The sequence below is a fragment of the Peromyscus leucopus genome, chromosome 7, assembly GCF_004664715.2.
Source record: "Peromyscus leucopus breed LL Stock chromosome 7, UCI_PerLeu_2.1, whole genome shotgun sequence".
NCBI lineage: Eukaryota > Metazoa > Chordata > Mammalia > Rodentia > Cricetidae > Peromyscus > Peromyscus leucopus.
In genome coordinates this window covers 94813407-94834327 of record NC_051069.1, presented here as the reverse complement: position 1 = coordinate 94834327, position 20921 = coordinate 94813407, and the positions used below count along the sequence as shown (strand labels likewise).

Here is a 20921-nt window from a genome sequence, read left to right as displayed (position 1 = left end):
TATACACGAGAGTTTTCTTTATTCCTCTTTTCTCATGCTGAAACCCCTTATGTCTTTCTGGTTTCCAGCATGTCCAACTGCTGTTCCAGCTGACTTGGTGTTCCTTGTTGAGGAATTTAGTAGGGCCAGGCAATCCAATTTCCAACAAGTTGTCCATTTCCTGAAGACCACTGTCCAATCTCTCAACATTGATCCTCATGCTGTGAGAATCAGCTTGGTCTTTTACAGTGAGGAACCACAGCTGGAGTTTTCCCTGGATACATATCAAAACGCTGCCCAAATCTTACAGCATTTGGACAAGTTGACCTTCCATGGAAGAAGAGGAAGGACGAAGGCCGGTTCTGCTTTGGATTTCCTGAGGAATGAAGTTTTCATTTCAGAGAAGGGTAGCCGGTCCAATCAAGGCGTACAGCAGATAGCTGTGGTCATCATGGAAAGTCCCTCTGTAGACAATGTGTCTACCCCTGCTTCTCACCTCCGCAGGGCCGGGGTCACCATCTATGCAGTGGGCATCCAGCCTGCCTCTGAGAGTAAGGACCTGGAGAAGATTTCTACATATCCTCCCTGGAAGCATGCCATCCGCCTAGAGTCCTTCCTGCAACTCGTCATTGTGGAAAACAAACTTAAAAACAGGCTCTGCCCTGAGACCGTGAGCAGAATCTATCCTCAGAGGAGTTTTACTCTAGAAAGAGCACAAGAAGGTAGGAGGGCTTGATGCATTTGTGTGTGTGTGTGTGTGTGTGTGTGTGTGAATGTGTGTGTGTGAATGTGTGTGTGTGAATGTGTGTGTGTTAGTGTATGTGTGTGTGTGAGTATAGGTGTGTGTGTGTGTGTGTGTGAATGTGTGTGTGTGAATGTGTGTGTTGGTGTATGTGTGTGTGAGTGTGTGTGTGAGTGTGTGTGTGTGTCCTTTTTATCCTTTTCCAACATTGGGGTCAACTCATTAAAAAACAGAAACCTCACCTTAGAAAAATATTTATTTTTGTCTTGGTTCTAAGCAGTGCAGAGGAAGTGTGATTCCTGGTAAGTGACTTACTTTTTGAGAAAAGGTCTCTTGTAGCCCAGGCCGGCCTCAAGTTCACTACGAGCTGATGTTCACCTTGAACCCTTTTCCTCCTGTCTCCACTCTCAAGCACTGGGATTACAGTCCTGTACCACCACACCTTGTTTAACAAGGAAATTTAACCCATTTGACTGCTGTGAAAGCCTTTGTGTCTGCTTTTCTATTTTTCTCTCCCCTGCTAGTATTTCTTAGATTCAACTACAAATAATAGATTTAAATTCAAATCACTGAAATATAGATAATTGACTTAGAAATTCAAGCCTGTGATTATATCTTTAGGGGAAAATCACTGAGGTTTTATATATATACCAAACTAAATGACTTTTCTCTTTTCTTGATTCCTTGTCCTGAGGTCTAGAAGCATGAATTATACAAAGGAGTCTCAGTCTTCCCCCTTGACCTGTCTTTTTAGTCTTTCTTTTTGTTCTGGGGATGAGAACTTCATTAAAGATGGCTTTCATTTTCCGGTCCATCCTCTGCTTATATCCTGTTGGACAGAAGGGGATAAAAGGAGCCTGACTAATTTACAAATGGTCTGAAGAGTGTGAGAGCTGACATCTGTCCCAGGCTGCACAGTGGCTAAGAAGGGACCCGGAACCAGGAAAATCATCCCAAAGTCTAGAGTGTAGAGGAAGCTTAGACATTAGAAGAAGCTTAGATGGTTTTTACCAGAATTCTGCCTGGATGATCATAATGATCAGAATATCTGCCAGTTATTGATCAATGTGAACACATCACACACACACACACACACACACACACACACACACACACACAGGCACACATGCATGCACGCACATGTATGTGAACATTTTAAACACTTGGTGGGGCAATACCTGTGGATGCTCAGTGGCAGCCTGACTGCAAGGAATGCCCAATTTGACAAGACTGGCAAGAATGTATGATTCTAGGCAGTGTTCAGGACCCTGGGCTCCTCAAGATCGCGTGAAGAGCCTGGGTAGCGGCTTAGCGTGTTGGTCTGCTGCTGTGTGAGCTGGATGCAAACATTCCTTCCTGCACAGTGGTCCTTCTCTTAGAATTCAGGAAGCCACCTGCCTGTCAGCTCCCACAGGGCAGACTGTCCTTCCTGTGAACCAGGTGTGAACACAAAACCGCAGCTCTCACCTCAAAGGTGGTGTGGTCTGTTCTGGAGTCAAATATGAATAATGATGACACACTGTCTTAGTTATTGTTCTGTTGCTGTGAAGAGACACCATGGCCAGGGCCACTCTTATAAAGGAAAGCATTTGATTGGGGCCTGGCTTACAGTTTCAGAGGCTTCGTCCAGGATCATTATGGCAGGGAGCAGGGTGGTGCACATGCATGCTCCAGGCATGGTGCTGGAGCAGTAGCTGAGAGCTTTTACATCCTGATCAACAGGCAACTGGCAAAGAGAGAGAGAGACAGAGACAGAGACAGAGACAGAGAGACAGAGACAGAGACAGAGACAGAGACAGACACAGAAAGACACACACAGAGACAGAGAGACAGAAAGATATACACAGACAGATACACACAGACAGACAGACAGACAGATAGACAGAGACAGTGGCTGCTACTAGTTTCCTTCCTGACGCTGTGGTCTGCCTAGGGCAAGGCTTATGATGCTCAGGGGATTATGGGAGCGAGGAAGTAGGGTGGAGATTGGGATCAGTGGTTTTGGGTACCCACCTCCTTCTGACATTCTGTTCTCATGGGTTGTGGCTTCTTCTCATTGGTCAGATTGCGTGCATGTGGAGAAGGCGGATATTTACTTCCTTATTGATGGATCTGGCAGCATCAGACCAATAGACTTCATTGAAATGAAGGCATTCATGAAGGCGGTGATAAGGATGTTCCACGTTGGGCCTGACAGAGTGCGATTTGGAGTCGTTCAGTACTCAGACAAAATTATAAGCCAGTTTTTCCTCAGCCAATATGCCAGTATGGCAGAGCTGAGGACAGCCATCGATGACATCCAGCAGGGAGGAGGTGGTACCACAACCGGAGAAGCCTTGAGCAGAATGGCCCTGGTCTTTGAAGACACAGCCAGAACCAGTGTTGCCCGGTACCTGATAGTCATCACCGATGGCCAGTCTTCAGACCCGGTGGCTGAGGCTGCGCAGGGCTTGAGAGACATGGGAGTCGACGTTTATGCCATTGGAGTAAGGGATGCTAATACGACCGAGCTTAAGGAAATAGCAAACAACAAGATGTTTTTCATCTATGAGTTTGACTCCTTGACAGCCATTCAGCAGGAAGTTATTCGGGACATCTGCTCCTCAGAGAGTAAGAATTAAGAAAACGATCATGTATTAGTTATACGTAATGATTGGGTTTCATTATGATACCTCGTGTGTATATATTTTGATCATACTCACCCCAGTATCCTCCTTTGCTCCCTCCTATTTCTACTGATCCCCTTTTTCTTCCTAACTGTTCCCCTTCTGCTTTCATGTTTTTTCTCCATTTTTTTTTCCTTTTCCTCTGTGTGTGACCCGGTAAGTTTCATTAGAGTTGCTATGGGAACATGGGTGAGAGGTTGTTTACAGGAACATGGGCAGCTCATCAGAGGCTTTACCACTGCTGGACTAAGAATTTTTAAAATCTATTTAGTGGATCTTTAATTATTTGAATGGTCCTTATTTTTGTGTGTGTGTGTTTTGTGTGTAATTTGCTTGCTGATGTGTGAGTTTTGAGCACAGAGTGACAGTGACCTGGAATAAACCGAGCTGGTCAAATTTTATATCTTTATCCCACGGCTGTGTCTTATTTTGTGACTAGTTTGTGCTGAGTTGCTGCAAGTTTATTGACTGCTCTTTACTCCCTTTAAAAATATTTTTTTTTTTTTTGTGTTGTGTATATGCTACCCTCGATTGTCAGTTGGGGACTTGTGATCCACTGGCTCCAGGGTCTGACCAAATGTCCTCTTGTGCTGTCCCCACCTCCCTCAGCCTGTAAAAGCAAGAAAGCCGACATCATCTTCTTGATTGACGGCTCAGAATCCATCGCCCCTAAGGACTTTGAAAAGATGAAGGAATTCATGGAGAGGATGGTGAACCAATCTAATATTGGTGCTGATAAAATTCAGATTGGCCTTCTGCAGTTCAGCTCCACTCCCCGGGAAGAATTCAGGCTCAACCAATACTCCTCAAAGGTGGACATGCGCAGAGCCATCTTGAGTGTCAAACAGATGAACGATGGTACCCGCACTGGGAAAGCCTTGGATTTCACTCTGCCTTTTTTTGACAGTTTAAGAGGAGGGAGAGCCAGTGTTTATCAGTATTTGATTGTGATCACCGACGGGGTCTCCCAGGATAATGTAGCACCCCCAGCTAAAGCCCTCAGGGACAGAAACATAATTATTTTTGCCATTGGGGTAGGAGCGGCCCAAAGAACCCAGCTTTTGGAGATTGCTAATGACCAGGACAAAGTGTACCATGAAGAAAATTTTGAGTCCCTGCAAAACCTGGAAAAGGAAATTTTTTATGAGGTCTGCAGTCCCCAAGGTGAGTGAGAGAGAAGCTGCGTGGCCTGCAAGCAATCAGAGGTGCCAGGGACCCTGTTTGCTGTCTCAATAATGTAGAACTCCGATCCTCCTAGCTGGGCATGAGATGGGTGGGAAGATCATCTGTCGGGTCTGAACTCTTGACACTGTGGCTCAGGTTTCTCTGGAAACTCCTGTCACCACCCTGGCCACCTGAGACCTGAACATTCTCAGACCCGTCACATTCCTTACTATGCTTCCCTTGTAGCATAGACAAAGTCAGATGGGAATATGTGTGTGCACAGCTTCCTGAAGGATTGTGACCACCGACAGGGAACAAGCAGAGAGCCACGTCACTGAGACAGTCTCTTGTGAAGCAGAACACAGTCTTTTCCGTGAAATCCTTATACAGAAGCTTGCTGTCTACTCCATTCTGTGTCTAAGGACCAACGCTGTCGTTAATTCCTTTCTGCCTTACTCTGTAGGCTTCCCTTTACCCCTGCCAAAGATGGAGGTTCAGAGACAGTCTAACCACATCCTGGCAGTCTGGACCTATTCTTCTCTTCTTTCCCTAAGACTTGATTTTCAGGGAGTGATGGAGATAGAAAAGTACCTTCAGTAGGTGAGAGGCTCTCACAAACACCTTCATCATCACAGTAGCTAACACATGTACAAGGAGACACACACACACAGATACACACACATAGATATACACAGACACACACACACATACACATACACACACTTATACTCATATATATACCCCACACCCTGGCTTTGAGGAATCAGTCCAGGGCCTTGAACATTCCAGGCAAAGTGTTCTGCCATTATGTTCCATCTCAAACACCTAGGATAGCTAACTTTTGTTTTTTTCAAATGTGTACTTTTTTATTTTATGAGCATATTTTGCTTGCATGCTTGTCTGTGCACCACATGTGTGCAGTGCCCATGGAGGCCAGAAGAGGATGTTGGATTCTCCCTAGGACTGGAGTTGCAGACTGTCATGACCCACCTAGTGAGTGCTGGGAACTGAACCCAGGTCTTCTACAAGACTAGCCCGTGCTCTTAACCATTGAGCCATCTTTCCTGTTCTGCAGACTGCCTGCCTGCTCGCTTCAGCATCAATGAGGCTTTGTGAATGCTAAGTAAATACTCTGCCACTGTACTACATCCTCCAGGCAGCTGGCTCTACAGTCTTGTGGTACATTTTGTTTGTTTGTTTATGAGACAGGTTCTCTTTATGTATTCCTGCCTGGCCCTGAACTTGCTGTGCAGGCTACGGTGGCCTTGATCTGCAGAGATCCACCTGCCTCTGCCTCTTGAGTGCGGGGATTAAAGGCGTGCGCCACCACCATGCCCGGCCACTGTGGCGTCATTTGCTTCAGTATAACATAGCATGACAAGGCCTTAAAAAACGTAAACACGTTTGGAGCTTCTTGGATCTGGCTAAAATGAAGACTCTGAGGTCAGGTCAGAGTGTGCATTTTAAAAATGAATAGGCTAATTATTCTTTGAAAATTTCATCCATGTCTATAATGCTTATCAGTCACTTTTATACCCCCATCACCCCCGTCATTCCCCTTCCACCTTGATGAACCCATTCTTCTTCCCAACAAGTAACTGTGTGTGTGTGTGTTGTGTGTATGTGTGTATGTCTGTGCTGTGTGTGTCTGGTGTTTTTTTTGTTTGTGTGTGTGTGTGTGTGTGTGTGTGTGTGTGTGTGTGTGTGTGTGTGAAACACACTGAGTTTAATTAGGGCTGATAGCCTGTGCATGGATAGGGGTTGTTTACTGTGGCAGGGGCAGGAGTCTGTAAAGCTAACAAGCTACCAGGTGGTACTAATCCTGCAAGTCTGTGAACTATGCTTTGAATAGAGGGAAGTGTAATATAATATGGCGAGGCATAATATAGTCATAGAATGCTATAGTATAGGGTAATGTATAATACACCGGGGCATAGAATCATGTAGAAGGATGTATAATGAAACCATAAACTGTAACATTCCTACAAAAGATACTATGTATATAGGAGATGATTTTGTTATTTCTATCTCCAAATGTATATGTTTTTACATGCACATGATTACATGAATTATCCATTTAATTTTTTGAGACAGGACCTCTCACTGTAGCCCAGGCTAGCCTGGAACTCACTGTGTAGCCTGGCAGGCACTCGACTTGGTAACTAGCCTTAGCCTTGTGAATGCCGAGATGATGGGCATGAGCCACCATACGTGGCTTTGTGCCCTTGAGCACATTGAAGCTGAAGGGACAGAGGGAAGAAAATCTTGTTTTTTTCTTAGTTATGTACCTGTTAGCAGGGTCATGTGACCTGTCAGCCTTAGCAGGAGGCAGAACATGGGCTCTGGACATTTACAAGGCCCTTGGTGCCTTACTTGATTCTTCAGAATCAGAGAGAGTCTAAAAAAAAAAGAGAGAGCAAGCAAGTACTTAAAAAAAAAAAACTATTCCTTTTCAGTGTCTTTTTTTTTTTTTTTTTTTTTTTTTTTTTTTTTTTTTTTTTTTTTTTTTTTTTTTTTTTTTTTTTTTTTTTTTTTTTTTTTTTTTTTTTTTTTTTTTTTTTTTTTTTTTTTTTTGAAATATTTATTAATTCCTTTTTAATCAGGATGCTTTTCCCAGCTGGAGCAGTGCCACACCTGTCTCACGTGATGTGGCTGTAAGGTGGGGTGACTCCTCTGGGGCGCAATCAACGTTCTTTCTCAGATTTCTCACTCTGTGTACAGTGCTGTTCTAACGTGTTAGATGGTGTCCATGCCTCCGATAGTCACGTGGGCTCCCCTGAGGTAGATGCCATTCTTAGGATACTCAATTCCACGGTGAGAAAAACAGGCGGAGAGTGGTTGTCAGCAAATGGGAAACAGTGGGAGGCAGGGTTTGAATTGCCCAACCGTTTGGTGTCAAAAGACAGACCAAGCTCTGCCCGGCATAGTGGTGCATACAGGAGAAGGAGGCAGAGGTGGAGGCTGCCGGCAGGATCTGTGAATTCTAGGCCAGCCATGGCTATATGATGTGACCCTGTCTCTCTTCCCACCCCCCCCCCCCCCCCCCCAAAAAAAAAAAAGAAAAAAGAAAAAAGAAAAAAAGAAGTCAGGTCAGGGTCATTTTGTCTCTAGGCCAACCTCAGCTACACAGAGGGTTCAAGGATAGTCTGGGAACATGTGATACTCTCCCAAAAACAAACATGGAAAGCAAACAGAGGCTGGGGAGTTGGCGCAGTCAGTAGAGTGATTCTGTGAAAGCCTGCAGACCTGAGTTCAGACCCGAAGACAACATGGTGGTCCGTACTGTAATCCCGGGCTGGGGAGACAGGAACGGGAAGATCCTTGGGGCTTGCTGGCCAGCAAGTCTAGCTGAATCAGTGAGCTCTGGGCTCATCCAAACACCTTTGAGTCTAGCTGAATCAGTGAGCTCTGGGCTCATCTAGACGCCTTTGAGTCTAGCTGAATCAGTGAGCTCTGGGCTCATCCAGACACATTTGTCTCAAAAAATAAGGTGGACAAATGCTTGAGGGAGACACCCAGGGTCAACCTCTGGGCCTCCCTCACCATGCATGCAAACACATGCATATACATGTATGCTCACACACATATACGAATATGTACACACACACACACACACAAACACACACACACACACACACACACACGCACGCACACACACGCACACACACACACGCACGCACGCACGCACGCAAAACCAACCCCCCCCAAACAAACTACAACAAAAGCCCACACAATACTCATTATGTATGCATACAGAGACTCTTCTGGTGCAACTAGCGTCTAAGAGGTGCTCGGCTTTTTTATGGAAGGCTCATCTGGGCTCCCTGCATCCTATCAAAGCTTTAACATTTATTTTTGTGAAGTATTAAATTAGTGTCTTTGCTTATGCTGCCTCAAGGTGCCCATTGTTTGAATTTAGAAATCATTTGAAACAAACACATGGATGCAGTTATTTCAAAGATGGAGGCATAGGTGTAGCTCAGTGGTAGAGGACAGTTGCCCAAACCAAACCAAACCAAACCAGACAAAAAACCAAAAATCACAAAACAAAACAAAAAAGAAGCAAGGACCGTGGGACGGCCCGCATGTTCGGATTCTCCAGATATCGAAGTCCAGTACTTTATTTCTTTGCAGGTGAACGGTGCCCACCTTTTCTTTCCCTACATTTTGTACCAGGTGGATTAAGGTTCTTGCTCATTCAGTTTTGCCTTTAGCTTTTTGATGAAATTGGGCCAGACACTTTAATAACAGCCAGGAACTAATTAATTACAGAATTCTAGAGTCACAAAGCTAGAAAAGACCTTGAAGGCTGCCTGCCAAGATCCAGCTCTCTTCACCAACAGGAAGGAAACTGGCTCCTTGCGTTTGTCAATTACTGAATAAAACCAGTTGAGAAGGTTCTAGGGGAAATGTAAGTTAGCAACACAATACTATATCACACTGATAAAGCAAAAGTTCTCTTGTATGAAATTGGGTCTAATGTAGAAATGGGATTTACATCTGTGAAACTACTATTTTGTGAAACAGAACTAGATTTAAAAAAAAAAAAGCAAAATCCAGTTATTTTATATGAAAACAGGAGGAAGACACTTCCACTGTGCTACCAGGAATATACCAGCTAGTGTGGGTATGATCTTCAGGGGCGCCAGAACCTCATGGCCCAGCCTTGGGTCTCAGGGAAATGTTTCATTGGTGAAGGATAACTACATACTTATTCCTCCCCAAATTGTATCACCTAATCTTCAGTTTTAACTTTTCTAATTCAGAGTCAAGTATTCCAATGTGTGTGTGTGTGTGTGTGTGTGTGTGTGTGTGTGTGTGTGTGTGTGTGTGTGTGTGTATGTGTGTGTGTGTGTGTGTGTACAACTTACAGCAGTTTGTTCTTCCACTATGTGGATCTTGAACTCAGGTCCTCTGTCTTGACAGCAAGCACCTTTACCCACTGAGCCATCCTGCCAGCCTACAATGTGTGAAGATTTAAGGAAGGAATGCCCACATACTCAGCTCGCCTTGAGTAGTTTTGAGCTATGCATTGCCTCTGCTGAAGTAATTTATAGTGCTAGCTCTTGCATGGTTGCTAGCTTATTCATTCATCGACATTCCAACCTAGATGTTATCTGTGAGCATCAATTTTGCATTCTCGATGGAATTTTGTAAATGGGCTTATTATACACTAATTATAGGCTGAAACACCAGTGGACCTTCAAATTCTAGATTAAGCCTCCCTGGAGGGCCTTACATTTCAGGCAGAAGAAACAGAAAACAGAGAATACCATTCAGCTCTGACCTTTTCTAATAGTCTGCCACACCCCCAAAAAGGCTGATGTATGGACAGTAGGTGAGGAAGAAAACTCCCAGGGTGGAAGGTAAAAGTACTGCTGAAAGAGTATTTATTTATAGGCCACCCTTACCTGTCAGACATCCAACGCTTGTCTGTATTAGGTCATGGGATGATAGGTTTACATAGCACCCACTCTTAAGGAACTAAGTAAAGAGTCAATGGACACACAGGACATTAAGTACTTGGTTGAGGAGGTGCAGGTAAAAACTGGAGAAATCTTGGAGGAGGGTAAGGCAGGCCTTTGGACTGCTACTTAAAGGACTTGAATATGTCAACCAACTACATAGGAAAGGACACTCCAGGCCGAGGGACTAAGATCTGCAGTGATAAAGACATGGCATCGCCTATTTTGTATCAGTTGCTTTTTACCACAGTACACCCTCCATATGTAACCCACCGTTGTTCGGGCTTAGACTTGTGGGAGTTGCCTGGGGGAGCGTTCTTTCTGGCTTGGGCACTACCTTCTGCAGCTGCAGGTGATTGATACCACTTTTCTGCTTTCAAAGGATGCGGCGTGGATCTGTCTGTCGGAATTGATATCTCAACCTCTTCAGAGCGAGCTCAGCGGGTTCTTCCCGAGCTGCTGCCCCGGCTGATGCAGCAGCTGGCCTTGCTTTCTAACATCAGCTGTGACGCTCCTGGCCGGATGGACCCGAGGTTCCGCTACGTGATTCCAGGCTCCAGTGGCCAGCTTGTCTTTGACTCAGGCTTTGAGAAATACAATGATGAGACCATCCAGAAGTTCTTGATACATCAGGCTTCCGTGAACAACCGTATGGATACAGACTTCCTCCAGTCCCTGGGAGAGAATACCATCCACCTGTCTTTTGCTAAAGTGAAGGTAATGCATGCCTCGGACCCAGTCTATGGAGCCTTGGGGCAGGGTAGGATAAAAAGGTTTTGTAACTGAAGCCAACAGAACTGACAAGAGGTGGGCTTTCATCCAACGGACATGTCTGTCTTTATTAAGCCCTGGAGGCTCTGTGCTAAACAGTACTAGGAGGGAGCAAAGAATATAGCCCTGCCTTCCAACTGCCCACTGGGGAGTGATCCAAATCCTTCCATGACATAAGTCATCCTTTTGTTTGTTTGTTTGTTTGTTTGTGACAAGGTCTCTCTATGAAGCCCAGGCGGGCCTTGAACTCACAGAACTCCACCTGCCTCTCTGCCATCCCAGTGCTGGGATTAAGGGATGCGCCACCATACCCCAGCTGCACAATTCTTTCTTAAGACATTTAGAGAATGCTGTGAGATGCTCCCTAGTCTTTTGTATTCACTCATAGCTATTCAGAGTTCAACTATTATTTCTGTAATCATCACCTTGAGCTAGCCCAAGCCCACCCATGAAGCTTCTCCCTTCCTGATGCCCCTTGAACGGCATACTTCAGGTGTAACTAACACTTAGTGTTTCCTACATTCACAATCCAACGTCCCCTGCCTGCCTTCTCTCCTCTTGTTAATGGTACTTTGGTATTTTTTGAATGGATAAAGATGGAGGAGATAATTTTTAAAGTATCTTTAAGTGAAGGGTTTAGATTGTCTCAGCTCCCCCCCCCCCCTGCCTGATGGGGTGCGGGGGAGAAGTTGAAATGAAAATAGGGTTGTAAGTTGGTAACAAATGGATAGGTCAAAAAGAATACATTAAATGGCTGGGCACATACACACAAATTCACTTGTAATTTTAAGAATTGTGTCGTGGTGGTGGTGGCACAAACCTTTAATCCCAGCACTCAGGAGGCAGAGGCAGGCAGATCTCGGAGTTAGAGGCCAGCCTGGTCTACAGAGCTAGTTCTAGGACAGCCAGTGCTACACAGAGAAACCAAGTCTTGAAACCCCCTCCCCCTCAAAAAATCCTGTGTACTTCTTCATTCCCTTTTCTTCTTCCTTCTTTTTCTCCCCTCTGTTCTTTCTGCTCTCTTCCCCACCCCACTCCCAGGTCCTTTTAGTGCTTACGGATGGACTTGACGAGGACCCACAGAGGCTGAGGAGAACGTCAGAATTCCTTCGTAGCAGAGGTAAGTTAAGTGTGCAGGTGCCCTGCCTGGCCTGGCCCCTCCCACCAAGGCTCCTCCCACCAGGGCCCCTCCCACCAAGGCTGAGCTCCTTTATACCTCAAGTGGAGCCGGACTCCACGAAGCCACCTGCTCTAGTGGATAGAGCACATTTCCACCAGGCCGAGGCCCAGTCTCCCTTGTGTGAGTCAGGGGTATGGAGGCATCTCCCCTCCTAGCATCCCTGATGTCAGAGCTGCTTGGACGGTTTGCAGATGCCACTGTACTCCAGTAGTGTCGTCTCGTATTTTAGGATTCTCAGAAGTCTCTGTGTCTTTTCCTTAAACACTGGAGTCAGCGGGAAGCCGAGCCTTGCTCTTAGCCCCACAATTTTCTCCAGTCTTTCCCTCTGCCCTCCTCCACTTTTAAGGGCCGGGGAGCTACTCCAGGTGGCATGCTTGTGAAATTAGAAGATGCCCATCGCCCAGAGCGGATGCAGCCCTGTGCAGGCTGCTGGCTGCATTTCAGAGCTCACTTGCTGCTCAGCTGGATGTCCTAGCGTAGGACAATTGGTTCATCTGCATAAAGTGGCTTTGGCTCTTCTCATTTTGTGTCACATGGAGCAAACGCGGGATGAATGTCCTTGTTCAATATGACTTGTTCAAGCTCCCTCGAGGCAGGATAAAAAGGAAGGGAGAATGCCGGGGACACAGGACAGGGAGGGGGAGGGAGGGAGGGAGAGAGGTCTCTCATCCTGGAATCTGGTCGAAGCTTCTCACCCCGGAAAAGCACAACTGACAGCTGCTTGAGGCTTTTCCCCCTCCACCCTGTAAACCCACAGTTTTCTAGGAATCTCACCGGAAACCCCATTTCCAGGGAAAGGACGTGTGCCGAACCCCTGGGGCAACCCTAGTGGTTCTGGTTTTCTGGGATTTATCAGATTCTAATTCCATCTATGGCATCTCCAGAACCATCTCAGTTATCCATCTCACTTATCAGAAGAATCAGGGGCGGAAGAAGATGTTCCTTAGCAATCTTTTGAGATGTAACTTGAGAACCACCAAAATGCATATAATGCTAAGGCTTAGATAATTCATTCTTATTCTCTCAGAGAAGCCTGGACGCATACTTAGGTCTATCTTAATTCCTGCTACTCTTTCTTTGGGGGAACCCACCCCAGGATGGACAAATCTTTCTTTTGAGCACCCCTCTTTCTTTTAATCCTCACAATTAAGTCTGTATTAGAATATCTTTAATAAAATCTCCAACTCTGCTTCACAAACAGGCTAGTCCTGCAATTCTTCTCTGTGTTGACAACATGAACCCTGGTTTGGCTTGAGTTAGGTCCTTAAAAGTTTGGAGGAAGTCCCCAGCTGCTGGGGAAGGCAGTGTGGATCTATGCGTCAGTCCCCTCATGGGTGACACCTTTGTCCTTCTCCTTTGATAGAATGTAGTCAATATATCCTACTGAGGATGATTTTGCCATTGATGTTGGAAAGCATTTTTTTTTATTATTATTTTTTTAAATGACAGCTTGCTTCTAGATGAACTTACTTCTTTGATTACCCTGGAAGTTTAAACTGTTGCAACTTTTTTCTGGAAGAAATTTGGGAGTGTGTGACAAGAGACTGAAAACTTGTCTAATGCGTTAGTTGCCAAGAACATATTTTTAAGGAGTAAATTGGGAATATGTAGAAGACAGCAGCTTGCTCAGTAGCAAAAAGCCAACTGCGTATATGCTAAGAGTTTACTGATCAAAATATTTTTTTTTTTTTTTTTTTTTTTTTTTTTTTTTTTTTTTTTCGAGACAGGTTTCTCTGTGTAGCTTTGCGCCTTTCTGGAGTCACTTGGTAGCCAGGCTGGCCTCGAACTCACAGAGATCGCCTGGCTCTGCCTCCCGAGTGCTGGGATTAAAGGCGTGCGCCACCAACGCCCGGCTACTGATCAAAATATTAATGGTAATATTGTTATGGAAACAAACATGGCAATTCCTGATTGAATTTCTTTCTTTTTCTCTTTTCTTTTCTTTTCTTTTCTTTTCTTTTCTTTTCTTTTCTTTTCTTTTCTTTTCTTTTCTTTTCTTTTCTTTTCTTTCTTCTCTTCCTTCTCTTCCTTCCTTCCTTCCTTCCTTCCTTCCTTCCTTCCTTCCTTCCTTCTTTCCTTCCTTCCTTCTCTCCTTCCTTTCTAGACATGGTTTTTCTGCATAGTCCTTGCTGTCCTGCATAGTCCTGGAACTCACTTGGTTGACCAGGGTAGCCTCGAACTCAGAGATCCAGAGATCCACCTGCCTCTGCCTCCCGAGTGCTGGGATCAAAGGCGTGCACTGCTGCCCACTGATTGAATTTCTTAAACACCCTTGTCCATTTGGTCTCGTTGTGTGAACAGACTGATATTTTGACTGATATTTGAGTGCCTGTCTCATTAGTCAGGATAGGCTCTGCCTATACCCACATAACCTCCAAACCTCAGTGGCGTGAGGTGCTCAAATAGATTCGCTTAGTGCTTCCTGCTCACAGCTCAAAAACCCTGGCCCTTGTTAACTGCTGTGGCCAGAGAAACAGGGTGGAATTGAACGTTCTTCTGAAGACTTGTTCCTGGGAGTGGTACCTGTCACTCTGTTCACATCTCCTTGGCTGGAACAACTACATTATCACTCTGAATTGAAAATAGTTTTCAAGATAAGGAATTGAGGCTTACTGAAGTTTATAACCTTCTCTAAGAAGTAAAGTCCTGGGGCTGGAGGATGGTTCAGTGGTCAAGACCACTGTTGCTCTTACAGAGGACCTGGACTTGGTTCCCAGCACCCACATGGAGGCCCACAACTATCTGTAACTCCAATTCCAGGGGATCCTGGAACTTGCTCTTCTGACCTCCGAGGGTACCTGGCATGTATTTGGTGCACAGACATATGTGTAGGCAAAACACTCATACACAGAAAATAAAAGAAATCTAAAACAAATTTAGAAGTGCGATCTTACCATGCACCCTCAAGAAGGAGACCAGAATATTCATAAACAGTCACACGATTACCATAATTTCCCCCGCCCTCCCCTCCTTTCCTTACCAGGGCCATGTGTACATTAGGCAAGTGCTCCATCATTATGTGGCATCCACATCCCTGGACATTATTTATCCATTTTAACTTTTATTTATTTGTATATGTTCATGTGTGTGTGCATTGTCAAGTCCCAAGAAACTTGGGACAAGTCTCACTCAGTACCTGTGGCCCTCCTAGCACTTCTCACCCTGCCTCCTACCCTAACCTCGCCAGCCCAGGGCTGGGCTCCCTTCCCCAGCTTCTGATTCCCGTCTGATCCAGCACTGTGGCCACATGCTCCAGTCTTTCCTCTCTTGGATCCTTTCTTGTCTGCTTGCCTTCTCTCCTCGTCCTCTCTCCTCTTTCTCTCTTGCTCTCCTCGCCCCCTTTTCTCATGGCCTGATTCAGTCTGGACCCTTCCAGAAGCCTCTGGCCATTCTCCCTCTCATATCTACAATAAAACCTTTCTCCTCAGCCATGCCTTGGAGTGGCCATGTCCTCATTTTCACTCACACACATGCATGTGTTTATGTGGATGCATGCCATGGCACCTGTGTGGAGGGCAGAGGACCACAGGCAGGAGTCAGTTCTCTCCTTCCACCATGTGGGTCTAGGGATTGAACGTGGGTTCTTAGACTTGGCAACAAGTACCTTTATTTACATCTTACCAGCCCCTGGACATAATTTCCAAGCGTCAACTTCAAGGATAGGTTTAGAAGGATCTAACAATACAGGAAAGGTGCCCAAGGGCCGGAGAGCTGGCTCAGTAGTAAAGAGCGATGGCTACTCTTCCAGAGGACTCAAGTTCAATTTCAGGTACCCACATGGCAGCTCACAACTGCCTGTAACTCCAGTCCTGGGAGACCGGATACCGACTCTGGTCTCTGTGGGAGACCGGATACCGACTCTGGTCTCTGTGGGTACTACATGTGGTGCACAGACACGCACTCAGGCAAATGCTCACACACATGAAATAAAAATAAATAAAATCTCAAAAATTAAAAAAAGAAAGGCACTCGAGGGAGAGGCAGGATGACCGTTGATAATTTGAGGTTAGCCTGGGCTTTCTTGAGAGCACTGGGCCAGCTTGGGCTACACAGGTAGATTCTGTAGGAAGGAAAGAAAGAAAGCCAAACCAAACAAGCTAACAACAGCAACAACAATGAAAAAGAAGGATAGTTAGCCCATGCAGCCCAAGCGGGCCTCCAACTCCTGATCTTCATGCCTCGGCTTGCATGTTCCGGGGCTGCAGATGTAAGCCTCCCTCCCTACCTGGCCTGGGAACTGGTTTTGATTTGAGCAAAATGCGCTTGAGACAAGAAGGACTGAGGGTGTGGCAGTGGTGGATGATGGGTGACCATCTGGGGCTGAGGCAGAGACAGATGATTCTGAAGATAGGTAAGTAACCCACCCCCAACCCCCTGATACTTTAAAGGACTCTCCGGACTCCTGCTCATCGGCCTGGAAGGCGTACAGAAGTTAGAAGAGCTGCAGGAGCTGGAGTTCGGCAGAGGGTTCGCGTACCAGCAGCCTCTGAGCGTCCATCTGCCGTCCCTCCCCAGGGTCTTACTGAAGCAGCTCGTGAGTCCTCTTCCAAAGCGTCCTTCCCTTGGTCCCAATGATGATAAGGACTTTGAAAAACTTTGGGGGTGGGTGGGGATTTTGCCTGTCTAGTGTGTAGTATGATCCAGGCTGATCTAGAAAGAAAAGGCTGTACATGACACAGGTTTCATGTTCTGTGTTTCAGGACACAATTGTGGAGAGGACATGCTGTCAGGTGTATGCCAAGTGTTATGGAGATGACGGGCCTCGAGGTGATCCTGGGAGTCTTGGGAGGGAGGTAAGAATTCCTGGTGGAGGGAATACACACCAAGGCTGACATCCTCACAGCCTTCTTTCTGATTTTACAGTCGTAACAAACCTTTGAGGACCTTGCTGGTTTACATAGTGATCTTGAAGTTCTGAGAGCAGACACCACTCTCCCTGAACTGTACAGTGTGAAAAGGCATTTGAGAGAGCTGAGCTCTGGTGTTTACCTGACATCAGCATAGTCTGTTCTTTCTATCACATAGTGCTGCCTCTTTATGTTGATTTAAAATTATTTTTCATTTTAGTTTTTGTTGCATTTATTTGTGTGCATGTGCATATGAACACGTGCAGGCTGCAGTGTTCATATGGAGGTCAGAGGACAATCTCTGGCTGTCGGTTCTCTCTTTCCACGATGTGGGTCCCAGGAATCAAATTCAGGTTATAAGTTTTTGTTTGTTTTGTCTTCTTTTTTGAGAAAGGGTCTGGCCTAGAACTTGCTCTGTACACCAGGCTGGCCTTGAACTCTCATAGGTCTGCCTGCCTATTCCTCCCAAGTGCTGGACTTAAAGGGTATACTTTTATTGGCTGGGCCATCTTGCCGGCCAAGTTGTTTTACATTTTTTTGTTTGTATGTGTGGGTGTGTGTGGAGGCCACCGGTCAACATCTGGAATCTCCCTCAGTGGCAGCTGTCCACTTTAATTTTTGAGACTGTCTTTTGTTGATCCTGGAGCTCACCCATTTGACTAGGCCAGGCAACTGGCCAGCAAGCTGCAGAGTCCTCCTGTCTCCATCTTCCCAGTGCAGGGATTATAGGCACATGCTGTCACACCCAGCTGTGTGGGTGCTGAGGCTCAAAGTCAGGGCCACAGGCCTGTGGGACAAGTACTTTTTACCTAATGAGCCCTCTCCAAGTACCCCCATATGTTTAATTGACAAATGTAGTCATAGATCCTGCCTGTGCACAGGGTCTTCACTTACCAAACATTTACCTGGCCAGCATCTTCTTTTTTTTCCCCCTAGCAATAAATACCTCTGCCCCTCCTAACGTTCTTCTCACAGCATTAAACTTTGAGAAAAGATAACAGTCATTGGCTTCATGAGGCAGTTGATGTTAATCTTTGTTAACTCTGACTGAACTGACAGGAAAATTAGTACTTAACACTTTGAAGGAAGAATAGCTTGTAGACATGTTCCTCAGGTATTCAGGGCTAGCCAGATTCCAAGGTACACCCAGGAGCCAAAGTTCTGTGACAGGTGCATAGCCTCAAATCCAAGTGTGAGGTTGAGCCAAACCCACAACCCTGACATTGTCCTTGAACTCTCTAGGCGGCTAAGGCGACCTTGAGCTGAGGATAATTACAGAAGTGTCCCAGGTATGGTGGCACACACCTGTAATTATCCCCAGCTCAGTACCTGGCTGGAAGGAGTTCTTTTTCATTTGAAGATTTAATTTTCTTTTTACTTGTCTGCATGCACCCATGCCTATGTATGGATATATGCAAACAGGTGCTGGTATCTGTGGAGGAGAAGGCATCTGATCCCATCTGTTGTGGGTGTTGGGAACTGAACTTGGGTCTTCATCAAGAGTAGCTTGCTCTTTTAACTGTGGAGCCATCTCCCCAACCCCTGGCCTGTAATGGCTTTGCAGGTCAGTCCTATCAATCTAAAACAGTGCAAAGTATGCAATGACTTTTTTATTTTTTGCTTTTGTTTTTGAGATAAGGTCATATGTGGCCCAGCCTGGCCTTGAACTTCTTATGTAGCTGAATATAACCATGATGATTTGATCCTTCTGGCTTAAATCCCAAGTAGTAGGATCAGAGGCATGTACTACTATGTTTAGTCGATGTAGTGTTGGGAATCGAATCAGGGTTTCATGCATGCCAGGAAAGCACTCTGCCAACTGAGTTACACGCCTGTCTCTATACAGACTTGGAAAAAGAAATCGAAGCCAAGGCCTAGTGACAGGCTTGTCTCGCTCATGTTCTTTAATGTTAGACTAGAGGATTGAGTTTGGGAACCCCTTACTGTGTGTGTGTGGCAACTAAGAGGCCATGTCTCGAATGCCAGCAATGACATGGTTAGAAAATGGAGATTTCCCTGCTCCGTTAGAATTGAGTAGTGCTTGGTTGTATTGAATTTTACAAATAAAACATGTCTCACTGATCTTATCAGTGGATTTTAGGCTAAATAAACAAATAAATCTACCTTTCAAATGGCAAGCCAGCATTCCTTAGGATGATACAGTTTGTAAACTTGAAACTGAAAAAAAGAAGACTAAACAGTTGAATCAGAAATGAACCTTCCTCATGAGTCATTGGAGGCAGGACCTTTGCAGATGGTGTTCAACAAGGACAGAGACCTGTTTAGGAACAACGCTTTAAAAACAACAACAACAACAACAACAAAAACCTTTAAATTAGAAACTGGTCTTAATTGCAGTTTTCATGATAGAATGGCTTAAAAATATTTTGGAATCATAACAATAATCTGATGAGCCAAACAAATAATTGTTCATATTCTCCCTGTAATACAGGCCGAGAATCTCCATTTCTATGTACCTCCTCCAGTAGCTAATGGATTTTTCAATAACATATGGACCTAGTGAGACAAGCCTACCTCATAGTAGCAATTGAAACTTTTTGCATAGATTTGAGGAATGATGAAGAATCCAGAGTCCAAGTTACTTATTTGAGTTTCTTGTCTTCTCAGGGAGAGAGGGGTTTGGACGGACTTCCTGGCCACCCTGGTGAAGAGGGTGATTATGTGAGTACTGGGTCTTTCTCCTTCTCCTCTTCCTTCCTCTTCCCCTCTCCCACTTGATAATCATCAGCTACATTGAGGTGATTTGTTCCAATTATTGAGACACCCGTGATTATAACAGGTGTGACCAGGTGAGTTGAAGAGAGACCAAGTCCATTCTTTTTTTTTTTTTTTTGACCTGATTTACAATTTAAAAATATGGAATGCTTCACGAATTTGCATGTCATCCTTGCGCAGGGGCCATGCTAATCTTCTCTGTATCGTTCCAATTTTAGTATATGTGCTTCGGAAGCGAGCACGACCAAGTCCATTCTTACCACATAATGCAATCATTCAGCTTTCTTGGGTGGCAGTGAAGGGTCTGGAGTTATGGCGAGCCACTGAAGGTTTGCATAAAACCCTGGATACCTCACGCCACCCCAGGACGTGCTGCGTGAGAAGTATACACCATTTGTTTATCAGTGAGATGAATGTATATCATAGAGAGAACTGTGAGGTAGGAGAGCAGACTGTGGTAGAGACCATCTTCATCTCATCTCAGAAATTCCAGGAGGATTTAAGAATTCCGTGGTTTTCAGGTGAATTTTTTTTAACAGTCCTTTGTCCCACGAGCCTGCTTTAACGTTGATTTGCATGTACACCACTGGTTCTCCAGCTTTCTAGTCTCAAGGCTGTGAGTGTTCTGTATTGTGAGGGTGAGTTGAAGAAAGAGGGTCATCACTCCAAGATGAATTTTAGGCTCTCTGCAGCACAGAAGGAAGAGTTTTGAGGAACTGTACCTCAAAGAGCCGTGCAGAAGCATATTTACTGATAGTCACACAAAAGTTGTTTTTTGGGTAAAACAAGTTCCTCAGACCAAAGCCCCTGATCTAATCTTTGTGTTTTCTGAAGGAAAACGTCACATCCCTGCAACTTAGTCCTTATTGTGTACTGTTTGCAGTGCCTAATAATTCAAGACACTCCAGGTGTACCAAAGTCATGCAAAGACTGTAAAGCTCCTTCAGAAAAACAACTCTGTAGGACACAGAAAACAATCACCATTTTCCACAATGATTTCTTCATGGTCTAAGTACTTCTAGAAAACAACTGTTTGTTCTGATGTTTACCTGAGGTACAGTGAAAACAACTGCTTCATTCTGATGTTTACCTTAGATACAAAGATTCTCCTAGAGTTCCACTACAAAGACATTGTCCTACTCTTTGTCACCCTGGCTGCATTGAGATTTAATTGACAAACAGAATTGCGTTCCCTAAGATGTGAACCTTGATGGTTTTATATATGTACACATTGTGAGACCATTATACAATCGAGGCCATTGGCAGGTCGGCCACATTGCAGCCAGCACTTTTTCTGGCACTGTGTGGTAAGAACATTCAAGATCAATCTGCTTAGAGACTTTTAAGTAGCTAATGTTGTGCTGTTCACTG

At 45.1% G+C, this 20921-nt stretch overlaps 1 protein-coding gene and 1 non-coding gene across 2 annotated transcripts in view; one reads left to right on the top strand and one right to left on the bottom strand.

Annotated features, from left to right (window-relative positions):
* LOC114693565 (collagen alpha-4(VI) chain-like) overlaps positions 1-20921 on the top strand; it is a 117179-nt gene that overhangs the window by 23703 nt on the left and 72555 nt on the right. Inside the window, 8 exon segments of the mRNA XM_037207894.1 lie at positions 69-701; positions 2786-3331; positions 3997-4551; positions 10399-10733; positions 11829-11907; positions 16356-16501; positions 16668-16760; positions 19443-19496. Of these exon segments, the coding sequence (XP_037063789.1) occupies positions 69-701; positions 2786-3331; positions 3997-4551; positions 10399-10733; positions 11829-11907; positions 16356-16501; positions 16668-16760; positions 19443-19496 (2441 nt within the window).
* Positions 19686-19792, bottom strand: LOC114693588. The gene has a single exon (XR_003734573.1). It is a non-coding gene; the product is annotated as a U6 spliceosomal RNA (small nuclear RNA).